This window comes from Gadus chalcogrammus, chromosome 14 (assembly GCF_026213295.1).
Source record: "Gadus chalcogrammus isolate NIFS_2021 chromosome 14, NIFS_Gcha_1.0, whole genome shotgun sequence".
Lineage (NCBI taxonomy): Eukaryota > Metazoa > Chordata > Actinopteri > Gadiformes > Gadidae > Gadus > Gadus chalcogrammus.
Window position 1 is genome coordinate 15,557,411 of NC_079425.1, and position 21,819 is coordinate 15,579,229.

A 21,819-nucleotide genomic window follows, 5' to 3' on the forward strand; every position below is an offset into this window, starting at 1 on the left:
TTCTACTATGTCATATGAACATGAATAACAACAATCATGAGCCACCAGTGAAACAGAATAATTGCCATAAAGTCCACAAATATGTGTCTGTGTAAAAGTTACTCTGTTAATGCAGGTATGTATATTGCAACAGTTGTGAATACATCAAGTGTCTTTCTTACCAGGGCGCAAATCTCTTCGTCTGACTCGGGCTGGGAGAGGTCTGACTCGCTCCGAGTCTTGAGCAACCTGAAGCTGGGACTGCTTTGCACAGAGTGGCTCTCCGCACTCAGACTCTCACTCCTACACACACATACACACACACACACACAGTATGGCTTTTCTAAAGTGAAATGCTTGCATCGTCTATTATTATGGTAGAAGATGGATAGTTGAGCTCTACGTTGTATGGCAAAGTACCCTGTTATTACCCTTTAATTACAATTAGAAAGTACCAGTTGTTTTTATGTTGTCCTAATATTATACAACTTATACTTTTTGCTCAACATGTATAAATAGAAATAGAAATGTCTGTGTAAAATACTATGCAATTTCAAAGTAAAATTAAGTGAATTAAAATTCCACCAGAAGATGTATTCACGGCACCCCCCGGTCAAGAGACCGGGGGGGAAGCTAGCTGTTTGAGCTGACCTGGTCATGAAGATCAGGCCCTCCTGTGCCCCCCCGCCGGCCGACTGGACCTGCTCCTCCTCCAGGCCCTGCCTGCTGGGGTCGCCCAGGACCGGGCTCACCCCCAGCAGCAGCAGAGCGCAGCGGTGGATCACTGAGTTGCAGGCGGCTGTGTAGAGGTCCTGGCCCTCGGGGGGCCCGGCGCTGCCCCTCCTCTCCTCCTGGGAGCCGGGGGCCTCCTCCTCTCCCCCCCTTGAGCCGGAGCAGGGGCCCAGGCCGCCGCCACCGCTGCTGCTGGCCCTCTCTCTCTCGCGGCCGCGGGCTGCCTCGCGTGCTGAGAGGAAACATTGAAAGATTTCTGTGGCGTGCAACGCACACAAAAACACACGCACGCACCAAACGCGCACACACACATAAAAACATGACACACACACAACAGGGCAACGGGTTAGGGAAGGTTAGGGAACAAACATAGGCTGCGTGTAGCGTCACTTGTTAAAAAAATCAGGTCAGCAACAGCCAGGAACAACTATATCCAGTATTGCAATGACCATTTGCAATATCTCTAGAATCTCTCCAATATCTCAATAGCTCTTGGGAGATTTGTGGATTATCTATGTGCAGTGTATTAAAGTACGATAGGAAATAAAACCTGCAACAGTCGGGTTGCAACTTGGCAAATAACAGCATGTGCACCGAGAGATGCTTGTTACAAAGTGGCTGGCAGGGCGAGGCATGCAGAGCACAAGGCATAGTTTATCAGGTCCAGCTAATCCTGTTGCACCGAGGAAGCTTAATAATGTATGAATTTGACAGAGCAGGAAGGAATAACTGGACCTGGGGTTGCTGCCATTGCAAAAAAAAAACTGTAAAATAACGTTCATTTTAGTTGGAATCTTCCACATCCGAGGAACATTGACGATAAAGCCGACATCAGTCCATGCTGGAGGCGGGGACCCTTAGGAAGTGCAGTGCTGCCACGGTGCCTCAGGACAGGCGTTCCGGGGGGACTTACTGCCAGCGGTCATCACTTCGTGGTCCCGGTCCTCCTCCTCGTCGTCCTGCTCCTGGTGGCCCTGGTCCCTCTCGCGGTCCTCCCGCTCCTCGCGCTCCTCCACCTCGTCGATGGTGTGTTGGAACGAGAACTCCTGGGGGTCCGCGTCCAGAGAGTCCTGGTTCTCAGAGATCTGTACGGGAGCAGCAGGCGTCACACTGGGGTCGGGGGGCTCACCCTGCGCGAGGGGAGTCATGGCAAAGGCAGTGCGACGTTGACGATGTGTGTGCGGTTCAGCGACAGCGCTCGTCCCCTGCCCACTCACTCGGGTCTCTCGCGAGGAGGAGCGGGTCTGGATGAAGTCCATGTTCTTACACGCCAGCAGGCGGTTTCGTACTTTGTACACACTGCGGTACACCTCTGCCAGAGCCTTACAGGGCTGGTACCTAATGAGGCAGAAAGGATGGCTGATCAACAAGAGCTACAGCGAGATGGGCCAGAGTCACTATGGTACTTTACCTGAAGGACCATTAAAAAAACGCCATAATTTATGTTATAAAAAAAATAAATCCTAGCTTTGAAGTTGATGGAGAAAGTAAAAAATGTAGATGTTTACATCGGCTAATGTCGTTTGTTGTGACTCACCTTCCCTCTCCGCAGGCCTGCCCCAGGAGGGCTGTGTGTTTCAGCAGAGCTGCCAGCACGAACCTGGACACCGTGTCCAACAGGGACTCATTACTGAGAGATGCGTTGTCCCAGTCTGCAACAAGAGACGCCACAGCAATGCTATTTGTAGAGTCGCTATAGAGTTGATATCACAAACATCGTCAGCTATTTCAATGAGGTCTTGAGGTACATATATATATGTGATCAACGCTACAACGGGACAAGGAACAAATAGACTTTATTAGTGCTGGGTTCAAATAATCGATATTATGATTAAAATCAATCTTCATTTGAATGTTCCGATATCGATGAATAAAATCCCATGAGCGATCTTTTAATGTAAGCCTTTTCCCTGTGAACACGTTCAAGTTGAAATATTTGAACTTTCCCGCGAATTTCCCTTGATACTTTTCTGTGACTAACTATCAGCGATCACTCCCTGCGATCATTAGTTCTATGAGAATCTAGTTCACATCCAATCAAAATTTATATTGCTACTGAAATAACCAAAACGATATAGAATCAAATCAAAATTAAATCACATCGAAATCTAATCGTTGATCGAAATCCGTGGCGATACCCAACCCTAAACTTGACGTGAGTTAATGCAAAACAAGGTACATATAGATGTTTTGTAAGATACTGGGAGACAAGGCACATATAGATGTGTTGTAGGGTACTGAAAGACAAGGTACGCATAGATGTCCAGAGTCCAGTCCCAAACACAGACCTTTGCTGAGTGCATAGTCTTGCATGTTGACCCAGAGGCTGTTGCTAGGCTCTTTGGTGGAGCCCAGAGCCAAGTCTGCAAGGACGCTCAGGTCTGGACACAGAGTGCAGTCAAGGGGCTTCTGCTCCTCGTTGCCGGACAGTGCTGCCTCCAGGAAGGAGGTGATGCAGGGGTCTGGTGGGGACACAGAAAAGCAAGCCTTAAAAAAGCTTTATCTGCATTCAATCTTCATGAGTCACTACAGTAAAGGCGAAGTCAATCATTTATATTTTATGATGGGTTAGAAAATCAATAGATCAAACATTTTGTACATTATAGTTGAACTAACCATTACGTATATCTTTAATAATGAACCCTGCCAGCAGGGACAGCTCCTCCTACCCAACAGTTTGGTGTCCATCTCCAGGCCGTTGCTGAACAGGGGCGTTCGGAGCCAGTAGTCCGTGTCGTGCTCCTCCAGAGATGTGGGCTCGCCCTGCAGCATGCCCCCCAGACAGCGGCCCACCAGCAGGGCAGCCGTTCTCTCCAGGTCCACCAGCCACACCCAGGACAGGGCCGGCTGGGCCAGGGACGCCCCCACGGCAGGCTCTGCAAAGTCTGGGGTGCCTTGACCCCCAACACAGGGTTTGGCCAAAAAGGAAGAATAGGAAAAAGGAAAAGTCAGATGGCCAGTTTTCAAAAGTCGATAAAACTCAATTCGATGCCATTGAAAATGTGCTGTTCGATTTGAAAGGATAATATCCGCCTGGGGGATTAAACCTCACCATCTCTCCTGGATTCACTAAAACATCTGTTACAGATTTGGCACGACCAAGGGATCGGAGCAGATATTTTAGTGAAGCCAGGAGAGACAGTTACAATGGTTTGATCACACCGGATTGTATTCTAAAATAAGGGTAGGTTTTTCGGATCCTGATGATAAATACAGTCCATTAACCAGGGCTTTTTCAGCCTGTGGGCTCTGGTTCTCACCGTGGAGGGGCCAATGCAGCTCCTGGTCCTCCAGGGGGGAGGCAGCAGGCAGCAGCCGGTTGAGGCGGTCCAGTGGAGGCAGCAGGTCCAGCAGGTAGCCCAGCAGAGGCCGGGCCACAGACACGGACAGCAGCAGCAGAGAGTTGACGATCTGACAGAGCATACTGCCTGCCGCCGACATGTAGATCACTTCTGTAGGTGGTGGTGACAAGGGGACAAGTTTAGTAGAATACAGAACATAAGGGCATGGGCACCCATACAACGAAGACCCCATACAAGTTACAACGAAGACCCCATACCCTGCCTTGGGAGCCAGCCAGCTACAAGATTCCCCTTCACTGGTAGCTTCTCCCTGAGGGCCATTAACAACAGTTCCCTTCACCTTGTAACTTCTCTTTGAGGACCACTAACAACAGTCCAATCATCTTGCAGCTTCTCCCTAAGAGCCACTAACAGCAGTCCCCATCACCTCGTAGCTTCTCAGTGAGGGCCAGTAACAACAGTCCCTTCACCTTGTAGCTTCTCAGAGAGGGCCAGTAACAACAGTCCCTTCACCTTGAAGCTTCTCAAAGAGGGCCAGTAACAACAGTCCCTTCACCTTGAAGCTTCTCCCTGATACTGCCGTTCCAGGAGCTCTCCTTAATAAGGGCGGACGAGCGGGAAAAGATGTCTTTGGCATGGGGCAGCAGGAGCTGCAGGTGTTTGTGGAGCAGAGCCACGCTGCTCGAGTTCTGTAAACACACACACACACACACTTATTGCGGGGTTCTTCAACATATGGTATCATAACATGTTGTGGGACCCTAAAAGGAGGGCAGAGCCCTCAGCCGGTGTCAGTGTTCCGACCTCATTCACCGAGTTGATGTGGCAGTAGGCCAGAAGCTGCTTCTGCAAGGAGCACAGAAGTTGGTGGAGGTGCGCAGGCTGGCTGCTGTCTGAGGAGGACATGCCCTGCTGCAGTTTATCACTGTTCTTCTCCAGCTCGCCAAAGGCCCGGTCCTGAGGACACAATGCACACCAGGGTTTCCCACGGCACTTGACAGCTTAGCGACTGCCTAAGCAACACAAGCCTGCCGCCTTAACTACAACGTAAAAAAGTACATTTTTTTATTTTACTTTATATATTATACAAAAGTATGAAATAATCTAAACGTCATTCACTCTCTGTGTATAGATCAGGCTACAGGGCAACAGTCTGACAGCCCGTGTGAAAATAGGCATAACTGGTCCATTTATGTAAATGGTCCAATGGTGTTACTGACTTCCTCTTGAGAGGGTGCAATAGACCCTTTTCACAGATGTGTCATCGAAGGACCGAGCACAGGTGTCGCTCATAGTTAAACTAGGTACATAAAAGTAGCAGAACTGTAAATGATGTTATGAGCGACACCTTTATTTGTCCTATGATGACTTCTTTGAAAAGGGTCCATACAAATGCGATGTGAATCGGACTAATGATAAGCAATGAAATCAGTTCTTTGACATTGTGAACCTATACTGCACCCAGAGCTGAGAAGATAGCAAGATTAACAAGACTAAAACTCAACTGCAAAGATGTCCATACCCAATGAAAATAATAGCCAACCTTTCACTGCTGTAATGGCCTTTTTGAGATAAAGGCTGCCCTGCACTACAGTGGCTTGGTTAACAGGGCTGCGCTGAGGCCAGTGGCCCGGTGACCTACGGTGTAGAAGCCCAGGTTCCTCAGCAGAGTCTTCATCAGGATCTCTGCCAGGTGGGTGTCCGGGTGGCTGGCCGCGCTGCCGTACGAGGCCTCTTGGGCGCCGCCGAAGCCCAGGACGGAGGAGAGGGCCTCGGGGCCGTCGCCGGGACAGCTGTAGCCCAGCAGGGAGGCCACGTGGGTGTGGTCCTGCAGACTGGTCAGGATGATATCCAGCTGCATCCTCTGTCCCCCACACACACACACACACACACACACACACACACACACACACACACACACACACACACACACACACACACACACACACACACACACACACACACACACACACACACACACACACACACACACACTTGAGGAAGGGCTCAAACAACATCGGTTTATCTTTACAAAATACCTTGCGGACGTGCAAGTTAGCAGTGGGCCTTTCTACTACGGGGTAAAGTGTGATGACAGTTTATGATTGGGATATGTGGCCCTTTTATCCCTCTGTTCCGGCTCCATGTTGCTCCGATTAAAAAATGTATTACATTTCAATGAATACATTCTAGGTCATTTGTTTTTTTTTATGTAATTATCATTTTTTATCAGACAAAATGGTGATCTTGTAACATTATAATTAAACATGATAAATTTGTCGCTCAAAATATGCGTCACTACCGCCGGTGTGCAACATCCGCTAGCTCGTGTTTTTCTTAGCTTTTCGACCTCCAACAATAAAAGTTTCTGAAGAAAACTGAGTGTTTAATGCAACGTGGGCAGATTAATTTGCTCTCACTGCTGACGAAACTAGTTTACCAGTATGCTTAATATGTGGTAGGAAACTGTCAAACAACAAAAAGTCAAATGTTTTGAATACATTTCCAGAATCAACACACAGCCTTTGTTGAAAAGCATTCAGATGGAAACGAGAAAAAAAGCAGTTTCAGAAATGCGGAAGGTCAAAAATCATTTCAAGAAGTGGATGAAGTCTGCAATTTCTACTGCATATGCTAGTTTTGTGGTTGCTCAGTTCTGGCCGTGTTCTACACAAGATATTCTATTCTACCCTCCGGGAGCTCCTGCGGGAGTCCAGGCGCTCCGAGAGCTCCGGCGGGTCCGGCTAACATTTGCCCCAACCAGGGTGTTCATGCCGCGCCATTCATTAATTCGCTGATATTAATTATTTTATTTGAAATTTGTAACCTTCAATGCAGCATATTTTTTCTCTGTAGAAGTTCATTGATTTTTTAAAATTCTATAGTTTTTATACATAGCATAAATAGTAAAAAAAAAACGATATAAGCAGTGTCATCTTAATTTTAGATGTCCAAAGGGTTTAGTGACTCGCTTTTATTTTTTCCTGTGGGAAACTGAGAAAAGGTTCCTGAACCCTGGGATAGAGGGGTGGACTGATCTGGGGGACACTGGGGGGCCACCTCACCTGTCCTTTGGAGAGACTCTCCCAGCGGTCTGGGCCCTGGGGCAGCAGCGCGTGCAGCAGCTCCATCCGCTCCCTGAGGGGGGGCAGTAGCATGGTGGCCCCAACCGACAGGGTCTCAATAACTGCCTGTGGGGAAATACAGTCACACATTCACACCATCACTCCATGTACCTGCCAGATATCACCCAGAAATACACAGTCCCACATTCACACCATCACTCCATGTACCTACCAGATATCACCCAGAAATACAGTCACACATTCACACCATCACTCCATGTACCTACCAGATATCACCCAGAAATACAGTCACACATTCACACCATCACTCCATGTAACTACCAGATATCACCCAGAAATACAGTCACACATTCACACCACCACTCCATGTACCTACCAGATTTCACCAAGAAATTTAAATGAAGCTGCAGGTAAGATTTAAGAGGTTGTATTTGTGTATAATTTGGCAAAAATTGCATAGTCCTCATTCACTGTAGGTGAAATGCTCCATGAGAATATCTATATTTATTGATCTGAAGGCAGGAGCTGGATGGTTTTGAAACTATTTGGATTTGAAACCACTCCCAGCTCATTTCCAAATAGTCAGGGCATTTCTTCATTATCTGCCCATCAACAGTCTCATGTCCGTTTTAAAGGTTATTGTGTTTTTAAATGTATCTTACTGTGCCACTCACAGGGATATAACAAAGTGTGTCCGTCTCACTCACCTCCTGGATCTCATCTGGAACAGACGAGTCCATGAGCCTGAAGAGCAGGTTGCGCAGAGGCCTGGCTTGACCGCCCAGAATACTGGTGGCCACGCCCCCAGCCAGGGCAAGAGCCAGGTGATTGGACAATAACCGCAGGCAGAGTTTGAGGAAGTTCTGATGCTCTCTGCCAAGTCAAGGAAACGTCATGATGAGTATTAGGTTAAATTTTAATAAACATTTTTTTAAGATAATATCAAATTAACCTTTTACAATCATTGTAGGGAAATTCCGGTTTCATATCAGCAACAGAAATTAGAATTAAATTATAGTTAAGTGATACTGTGCTTGCCATTTAGATGTTCAAATGTATACAATTATTTTCTGCGTGAAAGTGCAGTTGTTGTTTTGCATTCAATTGTATTTGCCCAAATGAATACTGCTCCTTGAGGGCAGATGTTAATCAAGCAAGATACAGTCCAGCGAGCGTTGGAGCCTCATGTCTGCACAATCAGTGTTTACGGGACTCCATTTATGAAACTGCTTGGCTAACCAGGCTGCACCACTCGGGAGAAAGCCCAGTCAGTATGCTCAACAGCTACAGGGCAGAATGGTCTACCCACCTGGAAGAGGGGAAGGGCAAGGGTGGCACGTCACTGTTGATCCCATCACAGTAGTGCTCCAGGAAGGAGCGCAGGTGGGAGAAAGTGCTTTCTTCTAGGTCCACGCAGTAGGGCCTGTGCCACGCCACCACTTGCCTGTGGTGCAGTGAGTGAACATGTAGAATAATATCAATGTTAGACCCCAACAATTAAACATTAAAATTAATTAATTAATTAACACATAAAAAAATAAAACAACAACGGAGAACAGTGAGAAAATAAATGCTCTATGATCGAGTTTAGACAGGACCACTCTGTAATTAACTCAGCCGTTAGGGATTGGCAGGACATAGTCAGTGTTTGCTCTCCAGGCGGCTGACCTGTCTCTGGGCAGGGCGGTCCAGGCCAGGCTGTGGGAGGTGCCCGCTGAGATCTGCTGTACCGCGACCCCGTCCAGTCCGACGACCTTCTTGGGCTTGGTGATCGGGCCGGTAGAGTTCCCCTGGCCGCACTGGCCCATGGAGTTGTTCCCCCATGCATAAACTTCATTGTCTAGACAAGATAAATACATCCCACTAGGTAAAACATTTGACATACTTCCTTGGTCACTGCAGGAGTTAGACTGTTGTGTAATGACTTTCAACCTCAAGTTCTTCAACAGTCAATGAGTTGGATATGACAATATTTTGACATGTGTATTAAAATTCCTTCAATTCTATATAAGGTTGTTTGTCTGGAATAGACAACCATGCTTGTGAGGGACATAAAAGACCTATCACATGTTCATCACATTGAGTGCAGATCTTAAAGAGATACGCCAAGATATTTGTAAAGTGGCATTTGCCTGTCATTTGCTTTCCGTTAGCTGCTCCCACTGACTTGCAGAGAAGCCAATACATTTAAATTACTTCCAAAGAAAACCAATGTGTTCCAATAGTAGCATCTTCAATTAAGTGTCACTGAAAAAACAACAAGATTTGAATGTTTTTATTCTGATATCTCAGCCTATCCTTTAAGAAGCAAATGTGTTGAAGGACAATTACGTTATTGAGAAAATGTAGCCCCCTTTCTGGTTTGCCTAGGATGAAATAGAGTGGTTAACACCGAAATATTGAATATTGGACTTGTCTTGGCTAATTTCGAATTGCCCCTGTCTGCTTCACAATGGCTGGCTATGTGCATTCACAAAACACCCCTAAACTTTCGTTTTCAGAAATGTGAAACGATGTGAAATCGAGTGGTTGGTGGTGTTCGTTGATGTTACTAAACAAGTATCGTAGCGAAATACAGTTTCTGTCGTGTTTTATTTTAGTCTTTTCACTCGGTTCTCCGTATCAACAGTAGGGCTAGAACCGAGCGAAAAGAATATAAACGTATGAACGTTTAGGGGGGTTTTGTGAATGCACATAGCCAGCCATTGTGAAGCAGGCAGGAAATTAGCTTAATTTCCGAGACAGGACCAATATTCAACATTTCTGTGTTAACCACTCTATTTCATCCTAGACAAATCAGAACGGGGGCTCAATGTTCAAAATACCGGAATTGTCCTTTAATGTCCAGTTGTGCTGTGTTGGATTTATATGATTGTACCGTGTGACAGGGCCAGACAGTGGCTGTCCCCTATGGAGATATCCACCAATCTGGTGGTAGCCAGCTCCTCAATCAGCTTCGGCCTGAGAGAGGTTGCTTCAGAAGAGCCGCAGCCCAAACAGGCACCACAGCCCCATGCATACACCTGTTGTGACAAGTGTGAAAAATATTAATTAATTAAAATAGGATTCATTTATAGGACGTCATGGGAAGATCACATTAAAAGCCAGTCCTTTCAGGATTTCGCAGCTTTAGATGAAGAACATGAAACAGGCACCATTCAACTATGCTATATTGCACACCAATAAGCCAATAACGTTGCTAATGCACACCAATAAGGGTGTGCATTAGCAATATATCAGCACCAAGCTAGGAGAAAAACTATTTGCATCAATAGCCGCGATATCTGTGAATTGGCTTTGCCTGTCTTACCCAGATTCAGATTAGTTCAAATTCATCCTTTGGCATCCAGCAGAGGAGTTTACTGGGTGAGCATTTGCTTTCTGTTACCTGCTTCCATTGGCTTGCAGAGTTACAGTAGCCTTACTCCTGTTCATGTGTGGGGAATACACTTTAAATTATTTTACAAAGTGTTAAAAATAGTCACCAATTCAAAACACAACAGGATTGTCGTTTGTCTAAAAGAAAGATATTACGGCACTGTATTCGCCAATTATTATGAGGCAACCTGTGAGCATCGCTGACCAGATACTTTCACATAGGCTACCCAGCCAGAAGCAGCAGATAATATAACTTGCATTCAACAATCACAGTGCAGAAAACAGTGCAGAATTATCTGTCTGGTGTAGACAAACTACAATCTTGTTGTGATGTAACAGACAATCATTTTGAAAAGTGGCTATTCAGAACACATTGGAAAGTAATTCAAAGTGTCTAACACGCACATGAGCAAGAGTAAGGCTTCTGAAAAGCAAGTCAATGGAAGCTGCCAATGGAAAGGGAATGCTAACCAGGCAAACTCCGCCCTGGACACACAATGATCCATTTGGAATTAAACGACTCGTCTGAATCACGCCAAGACAGGCCGACACCAATTAACAGATATCTCTGTATCATATTAAGTTAGGGTAAAACTAGTTAGCAAATAAATGTAATTTCATATGAATAATTTCAATGCATCGATTGTTCAAAGATTTTCAAAAACTAAACTTACTACCTTTTGCTGTGGTAAATAATAGCACTGTTTGCCCTCCATACTATGTTGGTATTGTAGCAGGAATGTGGCCCTACCTGTCCGGTGGAGGTCAAGGCCAGAGAAGACTGACTCCCTGCACACACTTTCCTGATGAACATTCCCTGCAAGGCTTCAACGACTTTGGGCTTATACACCCGGTTGGTGTCACCATGGCCCAGCTTCCCTGCAAGAGGAACGCACACAGAAGATAGTTTTTAACTAGTTTATTGAGTAAAAACACAGAACTAGTGAGAGGAGAAAAACAGAACAGAAGTATATCATAATATATCGAGCACAAACATCAGTTTCTTCAGAAGTTGAAAGATGTCACATGCGTTAACAGATAACTTAAGTATACCACATCGTCTGAGACACACACAAGATAATATTTCGGAACTGATCTCATAAACTTATGAGACTTAAAGTAGGACAATATCGGTGTTGAAACCAACATGACCTCTCCTTGTTTCATTTAATTTTTACCAACATGTTTTGTCAAAATCACTTTGTTGAGCAGATTCTGACCAATAGCATTTTGCGGACATTGATTCCAGAAGACAAATGTGCTATATGGCCATTGTCTATATTCGTGACTGCCAGACTCAAGAAAAGGTTTAGATAGCTAGTATATTACCGTTGTCCCCACCGCCAAAGGACCACACTGTGCGCCCGTCCTTTGACAATGCGATTGTGTGAGAGCTCCCACACGACACCTCGCCCACGTTGCTGATATCTTTCACCAAGGTGGGAATGTTACGGCTGTTGCTGTCGCCATGCCCTGCACACCATGACACAATGAGACAAGATAGGCGGCCCAAAGCTGGGTTATTTGGCAAACTTACATATGATACTCCAGTTTTAAGAACTGCATATCAAGAGCACTTTTCATGTTATATTTAAATGTTAATCAAACAGGAGACAAAAGAGACATGGGGAAAATAACTAACATATCAATTTCCATTTCAAGTTCAGTGATTGATCCAGATTTTGGCCGACGTGCTCAAGTACACTTGTGTCAGGTCAGTATTTCACAGACTTGCATTGCACTTGCAACAAGCCTCAAGTGTCTCATGGACTAAAACTGAAGTAAACTAAATTCAAGTGATTATGACAAGAGCTGGTTGACACTAAGGTTACCTAATCTTCCAAAATCTCCTTCGCCCCACGTGTAGAGCTCTCCACTCTCGCTGACCGCAGCACTGTGTCTGTAGCCAGCAGACACACACACCACCACCTAAGCCAGAGCAAACATCCCACTCATTAACATGCATAGTTTAGACATCATTTTTCCAAAATATAAAAGTCTTAGGTAGCACAATTAAGGCTTTTCCAGCCCCCCTAACTTCAAGGAGAAATTGGGCGAAAAAAACATTATTGCTGCTATTTGGTCCCCATCATTACTTTATTTACGCAATAGCCGGTAGAATATTCACGTTTTTATAATGGACCCTATTGTTATGGGCGAAGTGCGCAGTAACAATATAACAATAATAATAACAACAAAAATAGGAGCCAACTAATACAAATGCAAAATCAAAATGTGAGGGTGTGCAAGTGTGTGTCTTCATTCGGAACCAGGAGAAAGATCTTATTGACCGGTCTTTGGATTAAGTTGTTCCGGGTTTAAGGCTTCACACTCCTTACGACACCTCTCTTTGGTCAGGGTTGGTGCTGACAATTTTAGCAATAACCCTCTATGGGTGTTTCTGCCATTACCACAATGTTTCAAAACGTACCCTCCCGGACCCTAAAAACATTGGCGGTTTCATTTTGATGTAAATGCGATAAGATGCTCTGCGGTGCCAGGGGGGGGGGGGGGGGGGGGGGGGGGGGGGGGGGGGGGGGGGGGGGGGGGGGGGGGGGGGGGGGGGGCCTTGGGTAGAGGTGTTGCTGCTGCTGCCTTCGCTTTGCTGAGCTGTCTGCGTTGTCTCTACAACAGAGACAACGCATCGATATCAACATGAGTAGTTCTAACTGGAGCGACGGTGAAATCCGCGAGCTGCTGACCACGCACCAAAGATGGTGCGATCTATGAGAAGGACGCAAAAGTGGTCAGCAAAATAAAGAATATGTTGTAAATAGTTAATCGCGTCTATAGCCTACACTCAGATGTGAACTCAGTCTTGCATGCAGGTTTCTTCATTCATAAAAAAATAAAATCATTCGAGAGTATGCAAATTATTCCAAAAAACGTCTAGACTCCGTGCGTAGCCCCGCCTTCTCCAGTGAACCAAGAAAGCCGGCACTGTGACGAACAGGGGATTTTACCCACTCGGTTTCACACAGGCAAGACGGTGAAATTGCCGAACCGGCTTGGCACTGTAAAAATGACTTTTTAGAAGCAGGGACATTCCGCAGAAATATCTATTTCTAATTTGTCAGTTTGTCTGCCTGGCACAAATGCTCCCGTTGAGCGGATCTTTTCCATAATGAACAATACTTTGACTGACGAGAGGAACCGCCTGAATGTTCCCACCTTGAAGATTAGGGTTAAGTGTCATGCTCAGGGACACATCAACACTCTGGGGAGCTGGGGATCGAACTAGCAACGGTTACAAGACAACTGCTCTACCTCCTGAGGTCATGTTTTCGGAGATAAATGAGGTTGACATCACACACACGCGGGCAGGCACGCACGCAATCACTCCATTCATTAGTTATTCAGTGTTTCATGTATTTAAGCTTATTATTATTTTTCTATTGACCAAACTTGTGACTAAATTGTGTTTTTCTGGCTCGGCATCAGCAGCAGCACTTGCCTCAACTACGAGCGTTTAGCAGTAATCAAAAATGCAGCTCCTTTAAATGGAAAAGCAAGATCGAATGAGCGATATGAGCTGTAAATCTTTTTGACAGCGTTGCGTTTTCAGTCTAAATAAAAGTCTATATCTTCTTTTATCTGAATCAGTAATAACTGTTACACAGTAAAACGTTTATGTGTTTCATATGCCTAATATCCTTGTTTAAGCCTGTATTTGGAAACTGGACTATAATAAAAAAAGATTTACGGTTATAGCTAAATCAAAATAAAGAAAGCAATCATCCTTATGAGGATTATTTTACCTGGTATGTTGCAGAAAAAAAACAATCCAGTATTTTCCTTTAGCTTTCAAATCTTTAAAAGCAGCAATACAACCCATAAAATGCAGACGGCAATACATTTTGTGGGGACGATAAAAAAGACGAACCGGTCGATGTGAGAGTCGGGCAAGCAGGGCTATCATACGAGGGTAGCCTTGCTAAAACGTCATTAAATAATGTTTGAAATGTCAAATTCAACACCTAAGCCCTACTTTGATAAAGGCAAAGCCCGGGACACGATATACTTCTTGTTTCAATACAATTTAAGGAGCAGCAAACAAAATGGTGGATGATGTAATTATGAAATTCTAAGACGATTGTAAGGGGCGAAAAAATTCCTTCTACATTCCCATTAGCTGAAAATGGATCTGAAAACTGTCAAAGACGACATCACCACTCAAGTGAAAACGAACTGGCTGAGTTTAGGGAGCACATTAACCAGAAATATGTCAAAATAAACGCAGACGTAGAACAGCAAAATGATAAGATAGAAGTCGTTTTGACTCGCACTAAAGAAGTACAGCAGTGGAGTACTGACGCAAAACGTGCACTGAAGGACATACTAAAAAAAAAGAAAGATCGATAAGCTGGATGACTAAGAATCGAGATCCAGGTGGAACAATTTGGGAATATACGTCATTCCAGAAGATGCGGAGCTGAGAAGCAAATCGGTCGTGGTCGATATTGACAAATGGTTAAAAGACGAGCTATCAATCGAAACAGACCTCCAGATTCAACGAGCCCTGGCGCCAAAGACAATACAACCACCAAGGTCGATTATACCCAACTTTCAGCAGTTTAATGTGAAGGAGATGGTTTTGAAAGAGGCGTGGGGAAAGAAAACAGTCAAGCTCGGAGAAAGTAGGATTTATTTTGATCATGACTACTCTGTGAGGATGCCGCAACAACGCAAAGCCTACGTGAACCTGAAGAAGATTCTAAAGGGGGAAGGCATCCGCTGTCAGACACCCCTCACCAAGACGCGTATCCACTGGGCTAGTGCAAGGAAGACGCACAGCAGCGCGGAGGAAGCCGTTGGCGACATGAGGAGAAAAGGATATGAAGTAGATGACATCACCGATACCAGAGGCGCTACAGCCCGTGACAGGCTCCAGTCGAGTGGGCCGGAGAGAGAGAACGAGACCGAACCTCGCAGGCAGGCACACGAGCGAGAGGACGGCTGCAAGAATTCCAACGTGAGGACAACAACGCGAGATGAATACCTGACTCTAAGTATTAATGTGAATAACATATCCTTAAAGTGTAAGACAGGTCAAAAAATAAAAAAGGATATCTATAAAAATTTAGATATCAGACTTGTTGGCTCCAAGGGACGGAAGCACAGCTGCCTACAACAGAGTCTAGTATGGGCAGATCTACCCCTTGCGGGTTACATCTTACTACTAGCTGGGGGCCCTTCTCTTGTGGAAGGCATTTCCCCTCAAAACGTAATGAGGGTCTACATATGAGGGTTGTTGACATCTCTTTTTGGAGGTCGCTTTTTCTGTTTAGTTATATTACGTTATTTTTTCATACGTTTGTTTCATATGATGTTAAGTGCCGATGGTTATTGCACTGTTAGATTGAGGGGTAGACAACACAATGTGAACAGACCAAAAACAGCCAAGGAATACCAAACAAAAATGTATTAAACTTATTTCTCTCAATGTTAATGGCTTAAGAAACCCAGTCAAAACAGCTACAATTATAGCTCAAATTGAAAAGGGAGAAGACGCAGATTAATTTTCTGCAAGAATTGATTTGGAATTAAAAACACTTGCTATAGCTCCCATTCAAACACCCACAAAATAGGTGTTGCAATTTCCTAAGGCCACCAAATTTGAATATCAAAAAGAAATAAAAGATAAAGAGGGACGTTATATTATTGTAAAAGGAACAATTGTCCAAGCAATGGTAACATTGGTGAACATATATGCCCCGTCTGAAAGTAATAGTGATTCTTTAACTCCCTATTTGATTTGATTGCTGTAGAAATAGAAGGTGTATGTATATCTGTGGAGGAGATCTCAATGTGATAATGAACTGTTACCTAGACACTACTAGTCGCAAGAGAAATAGGAAACCTATCACAAAGGTAGTGAAAAATACATGGGAAGAGAAATGGGCTTTTTTGATGTATGGAGGGAACTACATCCACTACAGAAAGACTTCGGTCATTATTCAGCAGCACACACTGTATACTCAAGAATTTACTATTTTTTTATGCAGAAGGAAAACAGGAATAGAATACAGGAATGTCAAATTGGAGTGGCCGATTTGTCGGACCATAGCCTAATCTATTTAAAAATATATTTGAAGTCCAGACGAAAAGACACAATACGGAGATTAAACGTGGGGATAGCAAATAGCAAACAGTTGGTCCAACAAATAAAAGCTGAAATACAGAAGTACTTAGAGTTGATTGCCGACTAATTTTCTAAAGGCTGGGATAAATGGTTACTGTATGTCAAAAAATGAAGAAATGTAAAATATTGTTTATATGCAATGTGGATTTTTCCCCCCAACAGGCATTGTTCCCCTTAAATTTCCCCACTTTATATCTTTCTTTCTAACTTTCTCTCTCTTTGACAGAGAAAAAATGTATGCAAGTATGTGAATTACATTTTCCATTGAATGAAATCAGAGTTTCCAATTGAAAGCCAAACAAAGCAGAGCCCTTACCTTGCCCTGCAGTGGACCTTGAATCAGCTTGGGGTACTTCTGTGTAGAGCTGTTACCGTGGCCTAGCTTTCCGTAGTCCCCGTCGCCCCAGCTGAATACCTCTCCCTCCGTGGTGAAGGCCAGCGTGTGGCCGTCGGAGCCCTTGGAAGACGACACTTTCTTTACGGAACGATGGGGTTCAAAGGTCAGCTTCTTGAGCGTGGACTGGTTGTTAGAGTCCCCCAAACCTAGACGGCCGTAGCTTCCCTTTCCACATGCCCGCACAGAGCCATCGGAAGAGATCACAAAGGTGCAGTACTGGCCTGCCTCAATCTGTAGAAAAAGAGGCCACACTTTAGGGACAGTTGTTGAGATCACATAGTTCAATTGTGCACATGCATAAGACGCACGTAGAAGACACACCTTAAAAAAATAAAAAGTCTTTATGTCCCACTAGCAGGTGTAACACTGTTATTTTGTAATTAGCTGGCCCTATGCAGTAGTTTAGCCAAACATACAGAAGCATACTTAAATTTTCTCACACACATTCACATACCACCAACAAAACAGGTGACTGAGGCCCCGTCCACACGAAGCCGAAACGGGCGAAACCGTTCCGGTTTCGATCTATCCGGTTTCGGAGTATCTCCGTAAAGATGGAGTCAAGTGAAACCGGGTAGATCTGTAGAAACGCTGTAGTACACATGCCAGGCCCATAAGGGGCGCTGCTTCTGCTAAAGAAATCCAGAAGAAAATTAAATAAGAAGAAGAGGCGAGCATGCGCATAAAGGCTGCCCCCCAAACCACTTACAACACAAACAAACAGTCAGTCAACAGTCTCAACAAAAAATGGCTTAGCAACCCAACAAGGGACATGATCTGCTGCAGAACGATTACAAGCCTGTAGTCCGCCATCATCTTTGTTTTTGCTCTACACGTGACCTTACTTACAATCGTATACGTGATACACCAACAACAACAATTTTGAAAAGTTTGGCAGGGGCCCATGCCAATTGTAAGTTGACCACCTTAGGTTACCTTCCTCTGCCCCCCCTCAGTAAGACAACAAGTGGATAAAGAATATTCTAGACATTGAATGTTTCAATACTAGACTTCAACTGTTCTATAGTTCTTGTTCTAGGCCGCGTTTACAAAAGGTTGCTTGCGGGTAAAAACGACAAAATATTTTATCGGAAGTGCCTTTCGTTTAGACGTGACAGCGTTTTTGGGGCTTAAAAACACGAAAATCTAAAACATGAGTGGAAAACTTGAATACGCTCCGCCGTAGCGTTTCCGTCTCCACTGCTAAGAGGCAAAACTCTGCTCAGATCTGCTCACGTCGTGTACGCGTTTACGTCACATATATGCGCCAGTACAGGGAAATAAACAAACATGTTGGATTATATCCATGCGTCGGACCGTCAAGCTGCTCTGACAGCTCTAATAAACTTACTGGAGTCTTTCCACGAAATGCACAGGATATGTACAGATAGTATTACTGAACAGAGAAGGATCTGTAATTATGTTTTCGTCATCGCTTGGTTATTGTTTTGTGATAGTGTATCACAGCACCACCTAGCCGCCTGACATGAATACCCAACCGAATTCCACACACTTTTGCGTCACCGTATGAACGCAGATTTCCTCCCGAAAACTCGTCTGAACGCGGAATAAAAAGTGAAGACACAACGCCACTTTTCCGTCTTCTGTTCAGACCGTCATCATGTAGACGTAGCCCTAGAGTCACGTTTATTAAGAGTATTTGAAACTTGAAAGTCAAGGATTGGAAAGACATAAGCGACACTTAATGGACAAACTGTTAACTTGGAGGTCTATGTTCTACTGAGGACTTTTCTATTGTAAAGGTGGAATTTTCCCACTGCCCACATCTCCGAAATGGCTGACCACTTATTTTGAACTTATTTTGAACTTACTGTCTGTGCATCTGCAAAGCTGGGCGCCAACTTGGGCTGGAGGATCTTTTCCTGGGTACCCTCCACCAGTTGGTGGCTGCTGTTACTCCCCCAAACGTAGACCTCACAGGTCTCCGACACCAGGGGAGAATCCCCTGTCTGTATGCTGTCTGGGCTGACACAGGTGCGAGAGTAGTCTGATGCCATTCTACATACCTGTGGAAACATTTCAAAGACTGTATAAACACAAAAACCTGTGGTAGGGTTTTGGATTCAATACACTGCTCAAATTGTATATCTAGCATCTGAATCAATTTACAATGAGAAGGCCAAAAGGGATCTCGTACCATCTACACAATATGAAAATCTAAAATAGGAGAGAATACTCCCAGACCAGATTACCAAGGCTGAGGTTTAGTTTATAGTTGCAATCTCGAAGGTTTCGATTTGATTTTCTTTGGGGACAATTTTGTCAGTAATCTTTTCCAACGAAATGAACAATGCCCACCAACTAGTCAGTAAGATTTATAATAATTCAAATGCAAGGGATTTAACAAGTAGGCTGTAGGCTCAATCCCTACTGTGTTACCTGATTTGGCAATAGATAGTGATTTAACAGACATTTATTGACATGAAAATCTTCAAGATTAAAAATGTCACATTAAGGAGGATTTGTGTAAAAACTTTGGCGAATGCACCAATAGTAAATAGAATCATATTGCTATCAATAAGATTACCCTAAATAGGATCATGAAACCAAGTGAGCGAAAGGTAATCTTTCTTTGGTTGGATCATGGTCCTTTCTACCAGAGATAAGTAGCAGGTAGAATGATGGAGGGATCAGAGCAAATAGATTGTAATTCAATCAAGAAACTTCAATACTACAGCCAAATATTCAGATTAAGTCCTCCAGCACTTAGTCAGCTGGTGTAGTGTCTTCACGGCATTACATTACTCTATGATATTAATAGGCCATAATTGTATATCTCACAACTAGAAAACATATATAAATGTCTCACTTCCTCAAAAAGGCAAAGCGAGGCCTCGTACAGCGAGCATAGTCCATCAGAGGTGCGTATAGGCTCCCGCCACTGGCTTCGATCTGCAGAGGAGCCCTACAGAATTTGGATTGTATAATGTTACATTTTAGCACAAAACACATGATTGTCACCTAAAAGTCAGTTATACAGTGTAAAAGTAAATTAAGATCTCTATGTGGTTCTATGAAGATGAATGGGTTAACTTGTTTTCAATGATAGTATGTCTGTTTGTTTGATTAGTTATATTACTAATGAAAAAGCTACTTATCCAACTGTAGAAGTAACTCATTTAAAAATGTTATCAGGTTTGCCAAGTTCCTCGTCAACACCTACCAGGGAACGTCTCATCTGCATCAGGATGTTCATGAAGCAGTCGTAGCCAATGAGTCCCTCTTGGTTCTGCAGCACTGTGCTTTTTTCCATGGAACAAACCACCGCTGATGCAGCCAAGCCCATCTCAATCCACTCTAGCAGGTACCGCAGGGAGCCCCTCTGGGAGGCAAGGCCCAATAGCAGTTCCGATGCAAGCCGGCGTCCCAGAATATCTGCCCCGGAGTTTGGCATGGTCACCCCTTTGAGGAAGGAGGTCACCTGGGCCAAGCAGTCCAAGCCCATGGGGGGGATCTTGCTCTCGTTGGCCAGAGAGAGGGGGGGTAAGGAGCTAACCACGTCAATGGCAGTGTGTATGACGTTGTTACACAGGTTTACATTGCCTCCCGGGTGTCCGCTCGGGTTTGGTGGAGGGGGCATCATCCAGCTCTGCCGGAGCAGAGCAAAGAGGAGGCTTAGGCCCGTGCGAACACCCATCTCAATCAGGGCATCGGTGCTGGAACGTGGACGCTCGCTGACTGTGTGCATGTCTGCTGAGCCCGATCCGTTATCCGGAGAATGTTGCTGCTGCTTGACCTTGCCCTTGTCGTGGTACTTGTTAGATAGTGCGTAAAAGATCCTTTGAAGCACCAGCAGACGCTTGCGCAGTGCAGCGGCAAATGGTGAGTCGGAGCACACCATTTTGGCCAGAGCCAGTTGGCTACCAAGTAGCGCGTCCAGGTAGTGTTCCTGCTCATCACTGGAGAGGGATTCACGCTCAAAGTCTGGAAGTTGGGGGCCTTTCAGGCACAACACCTGCTGGGGCAGCAACACCACCTCTTTGTTCGCCAGCAGCTTGGAGTAGAGCACAGAGACTCCCTCTCGTGTAGCTATGGACTCGCTGTCCTCTGTGATCCATGAGCTGTTCAGGTGCTCCAGCCATTTGAGTTTCACTGGGGGTATCATCAAAGCCATGGCATGTCACTCTGGACCCATCTGCCCTGGAGACACAGGGTGGAGAACACACAGCCTTTCTGTTTAGTTAAAAAACGGCTAATTGCCCATGTAACATTCTTTGTCCCTGTATATTGGAAAATGTATCACATTACAAATAGAAAAATGATGACCAAGTGAACCTCTTTTTTTTTTTTTACAAGAATCTTACTATCAACACTCCCAAAACACCTTCCATTCATGCCACCTTGCCAGCTGAGTTATGCTAGTTCCACTCACAAAGTTGCAAAGCAAGTAAGTGTAGTCAAAACACAATTATATGTAATTTTTTATAATTCTGAATGTTCTGGGATGGGCTCAATGCGACACATTGTGACTTCAATCCAAACTTTGCAACCATGTTCCATACAATTTACGGATAACTACTGAGTGCAAAGTGAGTTTAGATTTGCCAAAGCAGTACAAAGGTTTTTTGTTATTGTAATAATATAATTTAGAAGAATGAAACATGGCTATATATTCAAACTCACTGAAACCAATGCAAGTTAACATATTCAAATTTGTAGGTCATAAGCCAAAGCCAGATGTTTAATATGTACCCGGATTCCAAGACACAATGTCAAGCTCTGGTCATTAAATAAAACATTCATCAACGAATTAAAAAAATTATGAATGAAGCCATTTTTCGA

At 44.5% G+C, this 21,819-nt stretch overlaps 1 protein-coding gene across 14 annotated transcripts in view; it reads right to left on the reverse strand.

Annotated features, from left to right (window-relative positions):
- Nucleotides 1-21,819, reverse strand: part of herc1 (HECT and RLD domain containing E3 ubiquitin protein ligase family member 1) — a 65,005-nt gene that overhangs the window by 41,629 nt on the left and 1,557 nt on the right. For 9 of the 14 annotated variants that reach the window (XM_056608192.1, XM_056608190.1, XM_056608186.1 and 6 more), the window contains 23 exons: nt 20,201-21,177; nt 19,847-19,942; nt 18,849-19,043; nt 16,936-17,247; nt 12,310-12,406; nt 11,807-11,950; nt 11,229-11,356; nt 9,978-10,122; nt 8,768-8,939; nt 8,409-8,543; nt 7,807-7,972; nt 7,079-7,204; nt 5,656-5,877; nt 4,818-4,970; nt 4,570-4,702; nt 3,972-4,163; nt 3,381-3,605; nt 3,000-3,173; nt 2,249-2,363; nt 1,929-2,049; nt 1,625-1,796; nt 631-967; nt 162-282 (listed from right to left, as the gene is read on the reverse strand). In XM_056608192.1, coding sequence (XP_056464167.1) covers nt 162-282; nt 631-967; nt 1,625-1,796; nt 1,929-2,049; nt 2,249-2,363; nt 3,000-3,173; nt 3,381-3,605; nt 3,972-4,163; nt 4,570-4,702; nt 4,818-4,970; nt 5,656-5,877; nt 7,079-7,204; nt 7,807-7,972; nt 8,409-8,543; nt 8,768-8,939; nt 9,978-10,122; nt 11,229-11,356; nt 11,807-11,950; nt 12,310-12,406; nt 16,936-17,247; nt 18,849-19,043; nt 19,847-19,942; nt 20,201-21,151 — 4,632 coding nt within the window. In that variant the 5' untranslated portion in view covers nt 21,152-21,177. The remainder of the gene's footprint in view (nt 1-161; nt 283-630; nt 968-1,624; nt 1,797-1,928; nt 2,050-2,248; nt 2,364-2,999; nt 3,174-3,380; nt 3,606-3,971; nt 4,164-4,569; nt 4,703-4,817; nt 4,971-5,655; nt 5,878-7,078; nt 7,205-7,806; nt 7,973-8,408; nt 8,544-8,767; nt 8,940-9,977; nt 10,123-11,228; nt 11,357-11,806; nt 11,951-12,309; nt 12,407-16,935; nt 17,248-18,848; nt 19,044-19,846; nt 19,943-20,200; nt 21,178-21,819) is intronic. The other 5 variants (XM_056608191.1, XM_056608189.1, XM_056608184.1 and 2 more) reach the window with 3 other exon arrangements.